Raw genomic sequence first — 18958 nt, 5'->3', positions numbered from 1 at the left:
CTTGCAAGAACAGTATTGTCAAGAACATTTGCACAACCCATCAAGCACCATGATGAAACTGTCTCTCATGAAGACCATCCCAGGAAAGCAAAACCAAACCTTCATTTCAAGTTAATTTAGAGTTACCAGCCTCAGAAATCACCAATTAACAAACAGCACCTCAGATTAGAGCCGTTATGAAGGCTTCATAAAACAGAACTAGCTGTCATATCTCAATATCAACTGCTCGAAGGAGATTATTGCACATTGTGGACGCCTTTAGCATTGTTTTACAATGTAGAAAGAATTAGGAATCAGGAAAGACCAAGGAATTAGAAGGTGTGTCCAAACTTTTGACTGGTAGTGTAGATTTAGTCTAAATTATTTTTTAATAATTTTCCAAAAACTTGTATAAAACATTATTAAAAACTCATTAAGGCTTAACCAACAACCACTTGACATTATGGAGGCTATTAATTTGTTTCTTTCACTTTCGTCTTTGTCTTCCTCCATTGTAGTTGTTATGGCAACGCTAGTAGCAAAAGATGTGTTTCTGGCTGTGTAATTCTGCTTAAATATATCCCAGGCTACGTGCATGCTTATCCTCACATCGTGATGCTGCCTCGGTTTGGTTGTCTTTACACCGCCCCCACACGGCTTCGTTAAGGGTGATAATTTTAACATGCGGCCTTAATAGAATGGTAACACTTACCGCCATGTTTTGTTTTTTCCCTATCCTAGTTCATTTCTCATGTAAGCTATATCTGTTCACATGTCCACAGTGTGTGTTTTTTCATCATTAGTCCAGCGTATCTACTTGATTGGGCAGAAGTAAAGGCAGGTGAATTTCTGCGTGTTCGGCATCAAGCAGGTTTACAGCGTCCGTGGCTGTAGCAGGTGGCTGCGGCGGGTCTGAAGCAGTCGAGGGCGGCTCTATCTGTAACTGAGGCTCTCCTGAATTGCGCAGAGAAAGGGAAAGCGGAGGAGACAGGCGTCTGGGGATGTGAGAGGAACAGCAGCAGGGCATGAGTCGCCCCAGGGCTCTTTTAAAATCCCGCATGAACAGCGGGTAGATTATAGGGTTCATGGTGCTGTTACAGTAGCCGAGCCAAGTGATGGCGTCGAACAGGGAAGAAGGCACGCATTCACACACAGCCTAAACAAAACAATACACAAAGGTCACCATGAGGAACAGGAACAGGGTCAATATGTAGAGTAGGCTAGGAAAACGGAAAAAGGTCACTGATGTCTAGTGTGTGCAGAGGAAAGGCAAAGGGGAGGCTTGAGAGAAGATGAAAAGGGTATGCGGATGAGTGAGAGAGAGACAGAGATGGAGAGATATTCACACAGCATATTGAGTGTGAAGGAGGGAAATAGACAGACGGGGCCCAAAAACACTCCATGCCGGCAGTGCTTTCTGTGGGCGCAGAGTGTCAGTGCAGATGGGGGGTGTGAGCTGGTGGATCAGTGAATGCAAAATGGGTCTAATTACAGATTTAAATAGGTTCATTCGTCTTTCAAACATCGGGCCTTCACGCATTGTTTATGAGGCTGGTGTTGATGTGTGTAATTAAGCATAATTAGAAAAACTACGTCTTTCAAACAAACTTGAAAAAAGTTATAAAATTTGGATGTGGAACAAATATTTTGTCCAACAAAGATTTTTTTTATTGACCAAGGAGTTAAGGATGCCTACCTGTGCCATATTGGTAATGAAGAAGGGCAGCCATGCGCTGAAAAACAGCCCCAACAGAACTCCCAGGGTCAGACTAGCCTTTAGAGCCTTCTTTCCCTGCCTGTGAGCCAGACGCCGTTCACTGTTTACCGACAGCTGTCAGAGGTAGGGGCCAAACACATTTAGACAGATGTGAGTAAAAAAATTAATTAATTAATTTCTAACCAAACAAAGGCATGTCCTGGTAATTATGTTCTTATTGGTCGTGAAGTTATTTAATATATTTTCTACATTTTTTTAAGAATTACATAAACCCCTTTTAAAGAAAGAAAAGCCCTTTCAAGACCCTGATGCACGTTTTTTTCTTTTTCTTTGATTATTTGAAGGACAAATTGAAGTACAAAAGAGGCAAGGCTACAGCGAGGGCATATGGTTGCATAATCCACATGCACAGTAAAAATGTGTCCAGCAATTTTGTCGTTTTATTTAACTTAGCTTTATTTCACCTGTTTCCATGCCAAGCATCCCTGCTCTCACTTCTTCAATTGCCTGATTATTTGTTCTCACCGGAGCCTGGCTCATCGTTGGAGGATCCTGGTGGCTGTAGTTGTCTACTTCTTGTGCGGCGTGTCCGAGTGACGGAGGGCGGGATGGTTCTCCGGGTGAATGTTGTGGGTACGGAGGATACGTGAGAGCTTCTACCTGACGCGCCTGCCTCCTCGCGGCCAGCAAGATGCGGCAGTAAGTGAAACAAATGGCTGTCGATGGAAGGAAGAAAGTGAGGAACGTGGCGACCAAGGCGAAAGGCAGGGTGACTCGCAGACGGCATTGTAAAGACAGCATGCCTGTGTTGGAGACGTGGAAGTATGAAGCTGGGTAGTAGGAGCTCAACCACGGAGCTGTGTCATTGACCATGACATGCCCGGAGGGGTCCTGTACACGGCCCAGACTGTGCCAGTCCATCTCTATTGGCAGGAAAGAAGTTAGTGCTGCCAATCCCCAGGCACCACCCACGAGCAACAAAGCCCGGGGAGGGGTCATCCGCTGCTTGTAGCGTAATGGAGAGATAATGAGGAGGTAGCGGTCCAGGCTGATCACACACAAGTTCAGGATGGAGGCACTACAGCACATGACATCGAAGCAAAGCCAGACAGGGCAGAACCCTGGAGAGAGCACCCAGGTGCCACAGAGCACGTTCAGCATGGCAGGTGGCATCACCACCAGAGCTACCATCAAATCCGAAAGAAACAGGGAGACGAGGAAGCAGTTTGACGTGCAGCGTAATGAGCGGTGGGCGAACACCAGAGCTATCAACAGGATGTTCCCACAAGCTGTCAGCAGAATTATCAGGGACATGATGACCGCCAGCAGCCACGGACCGCTTCCACTAACACTCCACACATTGTTTGTATGGATGCTCCTGTTGAGGTTACGATCCACATCTTCTGCTAGGGAAAAAGTGGAGTCGCTCATTGTTCAAACCCGTCTGTGGTGTCCGGTATCATCTGCTGTCTTTTTTCAGTCACATGGAGATAAAATGCCAACACAAATATCTCCAATGCACCTCGTTCAGAAAGAACGTCTGCAGGTCACATGGCTTTCAGGTGAGCCGAGACAGCATGCGGGATTCCTTCCCGTCTCTCCTCTTGCATGGTTAAAAGCTGCAGAATTCAGTTCAGAGAAAAGCTGAGTGGTAAAATTGCACATTGCCCTGTCTAGGTCTGGCTTCTTCCAAGCTTAGCACCAGTGTGAGTAATCCCGTGCTTATCAAGTGTGTTTCAAAGCGGCGTGTCATGATGACACACATTGGGGGAGGGCAAGCAAGAGGTGGGCTTCACCACTGTGAGCGTGTGTGTACGAATGTGTGTGTGTGATTGAGTGAGACGCTGCACTATGAGAGCACAGGAATTTAGTGTTTTAGTGTGTTACGTCAAGCACCTGTTAGATAATTAAAAGACCAATGCTGTGCAATACATTTATAAGTTCCACGTTCATGTACGTGTATTTGTGTAGTGTTCTGAAATCTGAAATCGTCTACAGGGGTACTAAAGGTTTGTGTGTTGGAGCACTTCTTTTTCTCCTTAATCCCTGTGTCTTCCACTCCAGCGTGTCTCCTAACAGAGCATGCAGCTACCGAGGACAGAACGTGTCTGAGCATCGCACTCTTAATGCATGCATACGCACTTTCGCAGGCAGTGCTAATACAGAATTAATCAAGAGTGGCCTTTTTCCGTACACTAAAGAATAATTTAGAAATATTTATTCAGAAGCTTTTTGCTTTTCATGTACATCGCTAGAGCCAATTTTTTTTTTCTTTTTTTGATTTATTTTCTATAGCCACATAATGATGTATTGTTCCATCCTTTGTCTCAACTGAGTAGCTGAATGTTTCTGCTGGAATAAATTGAAGGCTTGGGAAAGAGTAAGTAATTGCAGCAGATAATAGAACTGAGCTGAGCAAAATCCTAAAGTAACTTAATGTAATTAAACTCGTAAGGCATGCACATTGATGTGAACTCCCTAAAACCCCGGTTACAGTTCTGGTATTATTGTGCAATGCAGAAGGCATACAAAATGTATAAATAATTTTCTTGGAACCGTTCATATTTAGATGTGTCTGCTAGTTATGCTCGTGAAGCTTTTATACAGCTAAAAGGTTAATTTTGAGGCTGGTAACTCTAATTGAACTTCTCCTTGGAAGCAGAGGTAGGTCTTGGTCTTGCTTTCCCAGGCTGCTCTTAATGAGATCCAGTTTCATCACGGTGCATGATGGGTTTTGCAAATGCGCTTGACAATACTGTTCTTGCAAGAACTTTTTTGGATCATTATTGTGTTAGAATAAAGAGGTGCTTAACAGGTGGAGACCAGAAGCAGCTGAACTGAACTCAATCCAAAAAGGAACTTTCAGGATGGTTTAAAGTTTTATTTCAATACTGTTATATGATATTTAAAATATATTACAGAGGACACAGAGATCATGCCATAAAATAGTGTTTTATAGGTGCATGTTTTCCCACATCACAGCATTCTCAAATCTACAGTATCCAACAATATCTTTATAAACAATGTGATTAAATGAAGACAGTCTCTCGCTCACTCTCGGTTCAGGCACAGAGTTGTTGGATTATGAAGACATATTTGTCAGCTGACTCTCAAATAAGCAACAAAACACATGAAATCCTTCACATGTCCAGTGCTACTGCTCCTGCAAGGAAACAGAACAAAACGACCTGGTGTTAGAATAAATCAATATAATCCTACCTCCTTAAAACCAGATGCATTTTAAGTTAATTAAAACAGCAGGTCTTCCCCAGGAAGAAACTGCTTCAGTTTTTGTGCTCGCAAGTGGAAGGGAAAATGACAGTGCTTGGTGTTTATCCCAAAAATATCAGCTGCTTGGCCTGCCCTACATGACTCACTGTATTGATTTCGTTCTTCCACACGATTAATTTAAGAAGCAATTTGAATCACATGAAATCTGATTCATTCAATTTACCTTTCAGAAAAATGTCTTGGAAAAAAAAAAAAAAAAACAGGTACAATATCAACCTCCAGAAATCAAAGCTTCATATATAATAAACATGACCACATAAATGTTCAGGAATACATAATCAGATAATGAATTGGCAGATACAGGTCAGGAGCTTCAGATAAGGTTCACACCAAATATTATAATGTAAGCTTATTGACTGATTGTGGCTTTTTTTTTTTCTTTTGTGCTAGCAGGGTAGGTGTGAGTATTTCAGAGACCACTAATATCCTGGAATTTTACACATAGTTTACACAAAATGGTTTTGAAGAAATAAAAAAGAAAAGAAAATCAGTGAGCAGCAGTTCTGTGGGTGGAAGCAACTTTTTGCTGACAGAGATTAGAGGAGAATCACCAGACTGGTCTAAGCTGATCGGTAACTCGGTCACTCATTAAAACCGAAGTCTGCCAAAAATAAATAAATAAATATTTTTTAAAAAGCATCTGATCAGGCACAACACTCCAAACCTTCAGGTGGACGGTCTCCAACAGATCATGTCAGCTTACACTCCTGTCAGCCAAGAAGTTTAATCTGAGGCTATCACAGGCACAGACTCATTTCAACATAAAACACATACAGTACACACAACACCTAGACTCAACTCACAGATTCCTGAATACTTGTGCAATAAGGTAGTGAAGAAAGGTTAATGACTGGCAGGCAAGCACAGACACCTGTGGTTGGATATTGAAGTCCATATTTTATTAGATTAGATCATTAGAAACTTCTAGGATGTGAGGAGCATTTTACCAAATATTAAAGTGTTTTTTTTTTTTTTTTTTTAAGGTAAAAGCTAAAGGCTTCACAGTTCTTAGGTTTTGTCTCATCAACATTCCTTATGCAGAAGCATTGATTCATGTGATTCACTTTGGGTCATTTAAAATCAAAGCTACTTTGGAGGAAACACCCATCATTATATATTATATATATTGATGACAGAAAAAAAGACTAAAACTAGGCTCTCATATCCGCGGATCATTATAAAAAAATTTCATTTTATTACAACTGCACACTAGTACAAGTGCATCAATCAACTTTACTGCAATACTTTTATGAATACATACTTGCTATGCATAATTATATTAAATAATATATAGTACTTAATTTATAATTCAACTATCACACTATCAATATTATTGTTTATTCATGCCATGTTCCCTGCATGACATTGACGGTTTAGTGATGGGCTTCTTGTCCGGCATGCGGAAAGGTCGGGTTCAGGTACCAGTCTCAAATCCAGATAAAAATTTGCATATGAGGGTTGCATCTCAGTCTTCTGTGCCAAAATGCACGGATTAGAAGACCCTCTGTTGCGACTCATAATGAGAACAGACAAAAGAAGAACAAAAGAAGCTTCTATTATTCTGGCTTCTTTTATATAGATATATAAAGAGAATTCTTGATATCAATGCATATTTGATTCTGTTTACATGGTGCTCATGAACGGCTGCATGTACAGTTCCAACAGACAGATGTGTCTCTTCTGCAAGTTGACGACAAGTTATGTCAATTTTCAGGAACGTCTGCAGTGGTTGCTGAGCCAGTTCGGCAGGATCGTCATTTACAGACGAATGGTGGGACGAAAGTTCGTACCATTCAGATATTTTACTGTGGCTAAGAGTCTTATCACCGTACTACTGACTCCTGTAAATCTGTTTAACGCCATCATTCACAAGAAGTTCCAGTTTGTCTTGAACACCTCTCGCTATTTAAAATAGTTTGTGATGCCATGTCCAAAGATGACATCTTTCTGCTAATAAGCCATTTTTCTTTAACTACAGAACAGTTGGTTAGTCAGCTGATTCGACTGGTGGACCAGCTTTCCAAGAGTGCTTATATGTGAGGTTCAGTATAATGACACTCTTGCCTGCTAACCTAGATGCTAATTCGATTAATCTTGCGATTCTTTAATTATCCTGATTTTATAAATATCCGATACAATATTGCATTTCTTCCGATTTTGTTACAATTTAAGACCTTGATCCAAGTTCTCATAACTTCAAAGTTTCATGCCTTAGCTTCATTCAGCAGCTTAAGAACTGAATTGAACAAAAGTAATTATAGCCTATTTCTTTAGCATTTAAAAAATATAAAATTGCTTCAAATACAAGAGTTTACACTTAATTTCCTGTCATTCACCATAATTATTATTTCTAAACAAACTTTGTAAATAAATTACTCCAATCACACAGAATGCATTCAATGTGTGGACTAGAGGTTGCCACCTGTAGGATTAGAAACGGTGACAATTTCCGACCACAACTGCACAAAAGTCTTGATACGTGTTGATCAGTTGTAAGCACGCAGTCATGCACAGCTTTTCACGTTCCTGTTTGAAAATGTGTTTTTGATGCACCATTCGGAAGTTTATGCACTCAGAACAGAATCAGTTATCGGTCACGCTTCAAGCATGGATCAAGCTGAAAAACAGCCAATTCCAGTCACTGGCCGATCGACAAGCGATGAATAATTTAAATTTATTAATTTAGGTTACATGAATCAGCACACAAAACGATTGTGATACATAACCCCTCCCAATCATTACTGATTACTCTCACTGAATTTCTATACTGCTTATTCTGTTCAGGGTTGCGGGGCGGCCTGAAGCCCATCCCAGAGGACTCGTGGCAAGAGTTTGGGTACACTTGGACGAGTTGCCAATCCATCACAGGGACACAAGCGCGCACACAGTACGGTGAATTTGGTAATGCCAATTAGCCAACTTTGCAAGTCTTTGGACTGTGGAAGGAAATCGACCAATGAAGGGGAGATCATGCAAACTCCAAAAATAATGATCGGAGGCGGGAATCGAATCGGAGGCAGGAAATGCTTTTTTCCTTGCTCCCAACTATAATTCAATTTAGTTTTATGTGCATAGCGCATGTCTGTCAGGGTCGCGAAGCAGCTTTAAAGAATCAAAAAAACATTATGAAAATGTGTATGAAATATGTGAAAATGTGAATAGACCAGAATGATTAGATTGTCCCTGATGAGCAAGCCGAGGGCGACATCGGCAAGGAAAAAGACCGCGAGATGGCAAGAGAAAGAAACCTTGAGAGGAACCAAACCCAACAGGGAACCAATCCTAATTTGGGTGACACAGATAGCAGGGATTGTTTTGCAGACATACTGTGTGTGTAAGGAGGCTGGAAGTTCAATGTAACAGGCGATGTGTTTAAGTTAATATTGAGTCCAGCTTGTTATTGGAGGCTCAGGTACAAAACTTCTAACTCTATGTAATACATGTTGATATGTGCAGTAAATATTCAGAATGATTCAACCAACATCCAAATTTGCTGCAACCTCATCTGGTGACCTCTAGGGGGCGTTTGGGGGCATGATTTAGCTCCATTCCGCAGACGAAAGCTGCTCACATCACTATCCTCCACCCATCTGTACTAACCTTAGTAACATTGCTGTGTAGAAGATATGGAGACCTCAGGTCATTCTGGCAGTTGGAATAGGCCATGCCCAGTCCTACTCCTGTGCCAAATGCGATTGGCATGGTCCTTCCTGTAATCACAGGTCACGTGATGTCACAGTGTTCAATCATTACTGTAACTAATGCAAGATAAATAATTATCACAAACACTCACGTTTGAAGAAAACCACAGAGAAGACGATACCTAAACCAAGACCTGCACCTGAAGAGGAAAAACAATAATGGTTTAAATGCAAACAGGCACATTTCTACTGAAATAATAAATAAATAAAAAGCTTTAATGTTTGTTAGCTTCACTGTTCAAGGTTATGTCTCAGGTAGCTAACACGGCTAAGTGCATCACAACCGTACAGCAAAATAATTAAGTAGTGAACACATTAAATTATTAATGAAATATACCTTAATCTGAAGCGACTACAGTTAGTTACCTCAGCAGTCAAGTCAAGCTACACTCCTCAGCTAAGCAGCTAGCATAACCCTGACTGGAGCTAACCATCATTAGCTGGTGCTAAGCAAGCTAGTTTATTATGATTACATGACACTCTCTTACCAACTTTAATAGCACAATCTGCGAGGCAGCGGTCCCATTTCTGTCCCAGCTCTTTCTCAGACATAGTGACGTTATTAGTTATTAAGTATTATCCTAGCAGGTGAGATCTGACTGACTTTTGAATCAGAAACCCGGTGGAGCTGTGAGGTCACCGATATAGCGCAGCACTACTGCCATCTGCTGGCCAGGCGAGGGAAGACGCTTAAAATAAAACGAGCGCTGTAGCAGTCGGAAATAAATTGTTTTTAAGTTACTGTATACAGTATACGGGGCCCCAAAAGTCATAAAATGTTTTTTTTTTTTATTATGTTTCTTTTTTTTTTAAGGGGGGGGGGCAAGGTATTACTATCCTACACATACACAGATCATATTCTAAGCACATAAATGAATACAGTCAACAAATGTTACCCGACAGCACCGTCGCTTTGCACCTCCAGGGTCTGGGTTCAATTCCTGCTTCAGGTGTTTGAATCCATGTTTGGTGGGTTTTTACCAGGTACTTACATTCCAAAGACATGCAAGTTAGGTTAATTGGTGTTACCATAGTGTGTGTGTGTGTGTGTGTGTGTGTATATGTATGTATGTGGGTATGTACACAGCCTCGTGCCCCAAGTCTCCAAAAATAGGCTCCAAGCCCCCAGAGGTTGTTCACAAGATTAAGTGGTACAGACGATAAATGAGTGGGTTTATATGTCTTTAAACCTATCCAAATAAATAAGTGATCCCCATAATTTAATAACTTGTTTCCCCACAAAATAAATATCTTTTGTACACGAGATAACGTAAATAAAACTTTCACGATTCTTTTCAAGATTTAAATAAAGAAAAGGAATAAATACATTTTTTTTTAAATCCCCTTACAGTTTTTGGGATTTTAGTGGCTTTTGAGACTATTCTGTTCAGTGAAAAATTCAGTTTCATCTATACTGCTTTATCCTGTATACAGGATCACGGGGGGGTTGAACCCTCCCCCAGAAGACTTAATGCATGAGGTGGGGTACATCCATCATAGAACACGAGGTGCTAATCCATCTTAGGGCACACATATACACACACATACTCATTCACACAATACAGGCAATTTCGGGATGGCAGTTAGTCTAATCTGCATAGACTGTGGAAGAAAACTGGAGTACCTCAAAGAAAACCCAACAAACACGGAGAGAACAAACTTTATGCACACAGACCCAAGGTGGGCATTAAACCCAGAACGTGAAAGTGCAAGTGCTACCCACTAAGCCACCTTTGTGCCTTGTCCAACACGTGATCCTTAAAACCAGGTAACTTGCAAAAGAATCTCATCTGTCTGAGGGAACTGTACACACAATCATTTACAAACACCAAAGTGCACACTAAAGCAACTTGGCTGAGAGTTATTGCAACATCCTCTGTACAGTCCTAACCTTGCCATTAAAAGGAGTTCCTGGAAGGCAACTGTGTTAGAGGTGAAGCAGGTAGTCTGAGAAAACTTTCTACCTTGATGGTATCCAGGCCTTGGTGAAACGCTGGGATAAGTGCATTAGTCCCAGTTTAAATTGGACGTACTTCATATACATATATCTTCATACAGAATATCAACCAAAAATTTAAGAAAAAGCATGATACAAATGTATATCAACATTGAAGTGCAACTTAATTCATAACATTTGTATTATGTTCTTTTTCTGGATTTTTGGTTGATATTCTGTCTCAATCCTTTACCATAAACCTATGATAAAAACTTTAGACCCTTAACTTAGAAAATCTGTAGGGGATCGAATACTTATTTCCCCCACTGTATTTTGCAAGTATAACATTTTCAAGCACATATACTTAACACAGTTCATCAATAAACATACAGTACTTTTAGTACACAATGTTCCTGCACCTCATTCAGTACCTAAACAGCATTACATTTCTGTTCATAACCCACTCATAATCTCAAACTCTTTTTAACACATATGATACTTATACACTTCTCCTAAAAGCTCCAGACTTCTGGAAGGCCAGAATCTCATCTGAGCCTAAGATATAGACTCTCTCTCTTCAGTAATGCAAGCTGAGTTCTGGTGATTCATTCTTTTTTTTTTTTTAGCTGTTTGATGATCTTGAACAGTTTAAGCACTTGAAGTCATAATTGAATCATGTTTTGGTTTAAGATGTTTCTGTACAATAAATTTTTACTCAGTGTTTCCAAAGTGGAGTGCCCACTTGTATTCAGTATACAGTATAAGCTTCAACTGTATAAATCAAATGTGATCTAACTACAGTATACTTAGAGAATGATACTTCACTTTGTGTGTGGTGTCAATCCCTTTGAGCGCTCCCACTCTAAAAAGCAAATGGGCTAGATTTCTACTGCAAACCTTTTACACAGAGGGTTTCTTTTCTTTTTTAAAAATAGTTTTGTGGTTAGCATATAAACTTTCAAGGAATGTAAGATGATAATAAATGTACGTTGCATCACTTACCGACATGTATCAAGACAACATTGAAACTGGATTTCAATAAAATTCAGACTGCTTTTGTAATGGTTACCAATTTATAACATCTTTACTTTTTAAAATTTTCTCATGTTTGACATATTTAAAAACAAAATAAAGACATATTAAGACAATAGAACACAACAACCTAATAATACAAGGACATGCACAACACTAAAAGTTTTATTCTTTATCATGGAACAATGTTCTTTCGTTCTTACCTACCATCATAAAGTACACAATGTCTGAACAACCAGAACCATCTTTCACCCTAGAGTCATGTGTTGAATTATTAAAACTGAAAAGTTCACGTTATGATTAAATAAAAAATTAAATAAAAACTACCAGGCCATTCAGATACAAGGTTGCATAACTAGGAGAAATAAATTTTTTTTTTTTTTTAAAGTGAATTTGCATCTTGTAAAAGTATTTAACCATCCAGAACCTTTCTTTAGGCAGCACCCAAGGTTATGCTGAATAAAACACTTAAACAGAATATTACAAACCCCAATAATATCCAGTGCTCTAGTATGCTAAGTGGATGCCGCAAATATAATCATTAAAGAATAATGTGTTCACACTGACCTTTTTCATGGGCACTTTGATTATATTATACTTATAGAATGGCCATAAACTAGCTACTACTTTAAATAGTAATTATGGTTTGAAGTAGTAGCTAATTTATGGCCATCCTAATTGAGTTATCTTACTAAAGTTTGTGTCTAATTATAAAATTAGATTGGCTTCTCTCTCCTTCTTTCCTAAAACAATATCTCACGGTGTGGGAGGAATAATCAAGGTTTAATTTCTTAATTAAAATGCCAACAGGATTGGCACGAGTGCACTGGACAGAAAATAATTCAGTGCTGATTCTGTCTAAAAATCAGCTATTATATCAGTATGAAGGCTTTGGTTTCCATGTCAACGCATAACAATATGTAGAGGGTTTAAATACTTTTGCAAGGCACTATGTTGAGGTTCATTTTAAAGGCTTATATAAACAGGCTGCATGAACATTTTCATTTGTCATAAATTTGCCTTCTGTTTAAACAGACAACCAGAGGCTATTAGTCTTTCCTGAGAGAAACAGAAAACAATTTTTCACTCTACTACTCCATTCAGCGGGTTAGAAGAGGCCAGGTTACACTGAGACAAGTCAGCAACACCAAAAAGCCACAACACACATGTACACCAACAGGTAACCTGAGAAGGTAGGACGGAAACTGCACCAGACTGTAGCCATAAAGCAGGATGATGGTTTATGTCTTTAGACAGCATCACTTCTTGTCAGTATCTTTGGGCTTGGACTCTGGATCCGGTTGGCTCGCTTCCTCCCGCTTTGGCTTTAACATATTTTTACTGATGGACAAGAGATCATGCAGCTCCTTGTTTTCAATCTGAAGTAAATAGAGCAAATTTCATTTAGATAAGTGGGAACTGACAGAACTGTGATAAAAACTGTGAAAAAAACAAAACAAAAAAGGCATTTCCATTGCATTTTAGAAAATTTCAGGAATCAGGTGTAATAATTCTTCACAACTGATGATTCTTTTGAGGACCAGGAATTTGTGGGATATTAAACATGACTTATGGGTACAAACTTAAACTAATACAGTTTGGGGGGAAAAAAAAAACAGATTCAGTTACATATCACAATTCTTTCGTTTGGCAATTCATGTATCGGCATATATTTAGATATATTCCTTTGTATTCAGGGTAGTAAAATGTTGCTGTTCCTCTATAATCCTGCTGGCCGCAAACACCAAACTATCACACAGCAAGTTTGTTTAGAATTGTAACAAAAACTAATAAAGGGAAGAAAAAAAAACGTTGACTCAGGATTTCTTTTTTTTATCGTAATACTAAAATAAACAGCATATTTATTTAGGTTTATTACTTTATTTAAAATAAATTAATAAATAGATAAAAATAATATTAAAAAAAGTACAGTGGAACCTCGGATTGCGAGTGTTTCGCAGGACAAGCAAAGATGTTTAATAAATTTTGACTTTCGAAAACGAACAAGTCTTGGTTTACGAGTACCGAGTATCATGTATCATGCATGCGCTTCTTGTTTTGATGCCGAGTTTCACGTGATCACAACTTTGCCAACAGTTTTTCTTTCTCTTGTGCTGCAGAATTGTGGGTAATCGTCTCCCCTGCTGGGTCTTAGTGCTCGACTCTCACTGTTATAATCAACCTGCTTGCACACATGTACTGTTTACTATAACATTGACCACGCGTGTGTGTGTGTGTGTAAAACATATTTTATTTTGTGTCTGTATGCGTGTGTGTACAGCGCACATGTACTGTTTCATATAGGACACGTGTATATGTGCTTCAAAAAGTTTCATCGGAGAGGTTAAAGATCAATTTTTTTCACACCTTCTCCTCTTGCCTTTACACACACACACACACACACACTCTGCTCTACACAGAAATACTGCTCTGTTGCAATTCTTTTCAAAGGTAAAGTGCAGGTTAATTTGTTTTATATTTACTTTACAGCAGTGATTCCATTAGTATGTGGTCACGCGAGTGTCATTAGCAATGTTCCTTTTTAATTTTTCCGATTAAACAGTCCTTCTGTTATGGGTGTGTGAACAACTCAAAAAAGAGAAAAAGAAGAGGTACTGTGTAAGACAAGAAGAGGGCAGGGTCTAATCGCTTCTCTCCTTAAACTTTAGCTTCACACACAAACACACACATAACCACACATACACACACACACACACACACACACAGCGCCTACGGGCATGAACGGAAACACTTATCTGTCAGGACTTATTTTTACTTTTTTGTAAAGGTAAAGTGCAGTTTTTTTTTTTTTTTACTTTATATTTTGTATGTAATTATTTTTATGTTTTTTTGGGGGGCTGTGGAAGGAATAATTTAAGTTTCCATTATTTCTTACGGGGAAATGTGCTTTGGCTTGTGGGTGTTTTGAAATACTTCGTTCCAGAAGCGGGCTCGTATGTTCGTAATCCAACGTTCCACTGTATATAATTACATTTTTTGTCACAGTGAAATTTTTGTTCCAAATATTCCAGCTAGGAAACTGAATTAGCAGATAGTGTTAACATTCCTCCTGACCCTCAAAACAAATGTGCTTTTACTTTCTCCAAGTTACAGAGAGGAATCGACATGGGTCACTATATTACCTCCAGCTGAGCCAGTCTCTCTTTTACAGAACAGTAGTGCTGGTCATCCGCCTGTACCGCTCTGCGCATTACCTGGCCCATCTCACAAATCCGCTCCAGTTGACCCTGCACCTCCTGAGCAAAATTAAAAGAACAGGTTTAATAAGTATTTGCACCAAGTCTTATTATTACTAGTATGCAAATATAATATGTGCAACTGAAATTCTCAATGGTGATAAACATGGAACGTTCCCTAAAACATGCAAAATGCTGCAATCATATACCAAAAGCAGTTAACAAGAATTCCTGTTGCGTTTTAAATATACAGTATACATTAGGATACAATTTGTATACAAGGGTGAGTCAAAAATGATCTGTACTCTGGCTGTAGAACTGTAGAATTTTAATTAACTTTTATAAAATGCAAATACATTGTTTTTTTCGATATAGCCTCCTTGCTTTTTCAATAAACATTGTCCATCGGTCAACAAGCTTTTATATTCCTTAATTTTTTAGGCTGAGCTGCCTTTACTTCTTTATCAGAAGTGAATGTCCTCATAGGGCTGCTTTCAGGGGACCAAGCAGGTGAAAGTCTGATGAAGCAAAAGCAGGACTATAGGGAGGATGCTTTAATACTTCACAAGAAAGTTTTGCAGGATGTCTACTGTGTGAATAGAAGTGTGAGGACGTGCATTGTCATGCAAGATCACAACTCCCTTGGATAGCAGTCCCCTGTGTTTAATCTGATGTGTAGGCTCCGGCTCTTCAATAAACATTTCACTATAATAAGCACTGTTAATTGTTGAACCTTTTTCCAGATAATGTTCTAAAACTGGCCCTTGATTATACCTATAAGAATTGATGAATTTTCCAGCTGATGGTTGAGTTTTCAAATTTTTCTTAGTCAGCCATTGAGAATGTTTTTGTGCCATACTCTGCCGTTTTCTCTCAGGCTCGTAGTAATCAACTCATGTCTCGGCATAACGAATAATTACCTTTAAGAAACTTTCACCTTTTTTAGCGTATTGGTCCAAATTTTTGTTTGCAGATATTCAAACGCATCTGTTTATGGTCATCTGTGAGTTGTTTTGGCACTAGGTACACCCTCAGACCACAAAAACTGATCTCTGCACACTCCTTTTTTTTTTTTACTTGAAAATCACAAGTGGAGCATCCGTTGTTGCTTGCACTGCAGTTGATAATGTGTGACAAATATGTAACATGTTCACACCTGCAGAGCAGTGACTGGCGAGACAGTAGCCTTGAACGGTGCCTTAAAAGTCGGTCAAGCAGAGTTTCAATAATACCAGAGTGTGGATAGTTTCTGACTTACCATCATACAATATATAGCTTACAACAATCTTATTATTATTATTAAGTAACTGAAAATATTTTACTAGCTCTTGGTGTCAAATTTTTTTATTAAAAAAAAAAAAAATTGGAACACCACATCCTATATTGATGAATCGATTAAAATATGTACTTTGGCATGGTCCTCATGAAGGCTGAGCACAGGTTTGGTATCCATCTCCTTCTTTTCCATCATCAGCTGCAGCATTTGTTTCCGGTATCGACCCATAATTAACTCCAAGGCATACTGATGCTCTTCCAAAGAAAGCCAGAGCTCTGTGCAAGAAAAAGATAAATATAACCAAGCCTTGTTTAAAATGTTAGGGTGTACTAAGCTTCTAAAAACTATGCAATCAGAAATGTTTGTAAAATTTAAGGGAATTAGGAACCATGCCTTTGTTCTCTTGCTGAAGCTCCTTGATTTGGGTGTTCTCCTGGGTCAGAAGAATGTGCGGTTTGGTTTTGGACAGCTCCTGATATCCTGGAATTGTCTCCATGTACTGGGGGGGGGGGGGTGAAATAGACTGTTAGCCAGAATTTGTAATAGCTTAGGGAGTATTAGTCAGACCAGATAGTATTAGATTTCGGTTCCAGAGGTTAAAACTGCAGATTTTAATATTGTGTCTCATTTTAAACACTGAAATGAGCAGTCTGTATTGTCTCAAGTGAGGATAAATACATTCATTCATTCATTAATCTACTATATCACTTATCATATACAGGATCTCAGGAAGCCTAGTACCTATCCTAGAAAACTTCGGGCACAAGACGGGGTACACTCTGGGCAGGGTGCCAATCCATCACAGGACGCACACACTCATTCACACACTACAGGCAATTTGGGAACCTGCATGTCTTTGGACTGTGGGAGGAAACCAGAGTACCTAAGGGCAACTCGCCAAGCACGAGGAGAACATGTAAACTCCACACAAACAGTCCCAAGGTAGGGTGAATAGACTAACTTGCAAAGATATAACTTTACTTACTAGATTCAGCTCATTGACTAATTTAGAACTAATGTCTGCATAGCTGATTACCTCCAAAACTGTGGGACAGCTCTTTGCTTGCACTGAGACCAGCCTCCTGGTTGTACCTACAGTTCAGGCTTACCTTGTCAGGAAGAGCGTTTCCGACTTCCTTCATGCAGTGTATTCTCTGGTTGAGAGCACTAGACTGCTCGATCAGACCCTCGGCTGCAGTGTCGTGCTCTTTTAACCGCTCCAGCAAAGTCCGAGCATCAGACAAAACCTTTTCCAGGGTGCACGACATTTAAAAAAAAAATTTATTTAATGTACAAATCAAGGAGAAATTGTATACCTGCAAACTGAGTATCGCTCTTAGGCTAACTTAGCTAGTTGTTGTAAACACCGATATTAGCTTGATAGTAACTAGCAAGCTAGCAAGAGACTTAAATAAGTAATGAATGACGCAGATGTAGCGTTATATTCATTAGCTACATTTTTCATAAGTACGGTTTAATACTGAAATATAAATTATATTGATAAGAATAACTTGCAATATTACAGGAAAGAAAAATAAATAAACAACAAAAGTCAAAGTTTTAACCGGATCCTTAAAAGGTTTTACACCTAAACAACGGCGCGCTTTTCTGACGTACTTCCGGTTTTACTGCCGCCGCCCCCCCCCCCCCCCGCCGGTTTTTTGACGACTATGGTTTTTGAATTTCCAGACAAAAAAAAAAGAAAACATTCCAAATTCACACTTCATATTCTATAAAAACTTAATTTTTAGCTATTTATAGCTAAGCTTTATATTTTCTATGAATACTGCAGTTTAAGAGAATATAAGCTGCGATATTAGTATATGGCTGGTAGCATAAGTATTGCAGTTAATATATCCCTTTAGTTTTCAATGTACTATTGATGTGTTAGGTCTTACATAAAAAAAAAAGGTTATCGTTCATTTATCTTCTATACCGCTTATCCTGTACAGTGTTGCAAGAAAGTGTTAATGTAAAAATTACTGGAACCAGGCCTTTTATGTCTGAAGTATCTCACACACTTACTCATCGTCTATGCCGCTCTATCCTGCATACAGGGTCACAGGGGGACTGGAGTCTATTCCAGGAGTATGATGTGGCGTACACCCTGCACGGGGTGTCAGTCAATTTGGGAATGCCAATTACCCTAATCTGCATGTCTTTAACTGTGGGAAGAAACCGAAGTACCGGGAGCAATCTCTCCAAGCACGGAAAGAACTTTAATTAAAATTCCATACACCCAGACCCAAAACAGAAATCAAACTTGGACCCTAGAGGTGCGAGGCCACAGAAAAGATTTCTACTTTTACAATTTATTAGAATGTGTTCACAGACCTCAGAAGGATAAATCATGATTAGTAATATCTTGCAAAATATATATAAAGTAAGACAGTTCAGTAATTTTAAGTAGCCACTTTATCTTAGTCAGGGTTGTGTTGGATCTGGTGCGAATCACAGGACTGCTGAGGTGGGAACACACTTCCGAAGGGAAACCAATCATTTACACTTACTGACACCCAGGGCATTTCAGATTGGGCATAAAAACCTACCAGCTATCAACAGGAACCTTTAAAAACAAACCAACAAAAACCTCCACACAGTCAGTAACACATGCTAAGAAATCCTGGTCCTTTAATTCTCTGTGTCATTTTCCACTGTGTTGCTTGTAATATTATTAAATTTGGCCATTTAAAATACTGTGTAAAATAATCCCTTGCTAGTCTCTTCGCATATTTAATAACATTGAATGGTCCTCTTATGATAAGATTTATGCACTTTATAAGAAACAAAAACCAATGTTAAAAGAAATTTTTATTTACAGACATTTTA

The 18958-nt window shown here is 39.0% G+C and overlaps 3 protein-coding genes across 3 annotated transcripts; all 3 read right to left on the bottom strand.

Annotated features, from left to right (window-relative positions):
• Positions 1-528: 528 nt before the first annotated feature.
• htr6 (5-hydroxytryptamine (serotonin) receptor 6) lies at positions 529-3260 on the bottom strand. The gene is made up of 3 exons (XM_053482408.1): positions 2222-3260; positions 1676-1810; positions 529-1135 (listed from the first exon to the last, which is right to left on the bottom strand). Exons 1-3 carry the CDS (start codon positions 3125-3127, stop codon positions 779-781), a joined length of 1398 nt encoding a protein of 465 aa, XP_053338383.1. The 5' UTR covers positions 3128-3260; the 3' UTR covers positions 529-778.
• Positions 3261-4629: 1369 nt separating this feature from the next.
• Positions 4630-9345, bottom strand: micos10 (mitochondrial contact site and cristae organizing system subunit 10). The gene is made up of 4 exons (XM_053482904.1): positions 9177-9345; positions 8781-8828; positions 8588-8697; positions 4630-4859 (listed from the first exon to the last, which is right to left on the bottom strand). Exons 1-4 carry the CDS (start codon positions 9238-9240, stop codon positions 4851-4853), a joined length of 231 nt encoding a protein of 76 aa, XP_053338879.1. The 5' UTR covers positions 9241-9345; the 3' UTR covers positions 4630-4850.
• A 2339-nt stretch (positions 9346-11684) lies between these two features.
• Positions 11685-17724, bottom strand: sike1 (suppressor of IKBKE 1). Its single transcript, XM_053483196.1, has 5 exons — positions 17239-17724; positions 16523-16628; positions 16262-16404; positions 14800-14913; positions 11685-13035 (listed from the first exon to the last, which is right to left on the bottom strand). Exons 1-5 carry the CDS (start codon positions 17395-17397, stop codon positions 12916-12918), a joined length of 642 nt encoding a protein of 213 aa, XP_053339171.1. The 5' UTR covers positions 17398-17724; the 3' UTR covers positions 11685-12915.
• Positions 17725-18958: the final 1234 nt, after the last annotated feature.

The sequence above is a fragment of the Clarias gariepinus genome, chromosome 22 (genome assembly GCF_024256425.1).
Source record: "Clarias gariepinus isolate MV-2021 ecotype Netherlands chromosome 22, CGAR_prim_01v2, whole genome shotgun sequence".
NCBI lineage: Eukaryota > Metazoa > Chordata > Actinopteri > Siluriformes > Clariidae > Clarias > Clarias gariepinus.
This window is presented reverse-complemented; position numbering and strand designations above follow the sequence as displayed.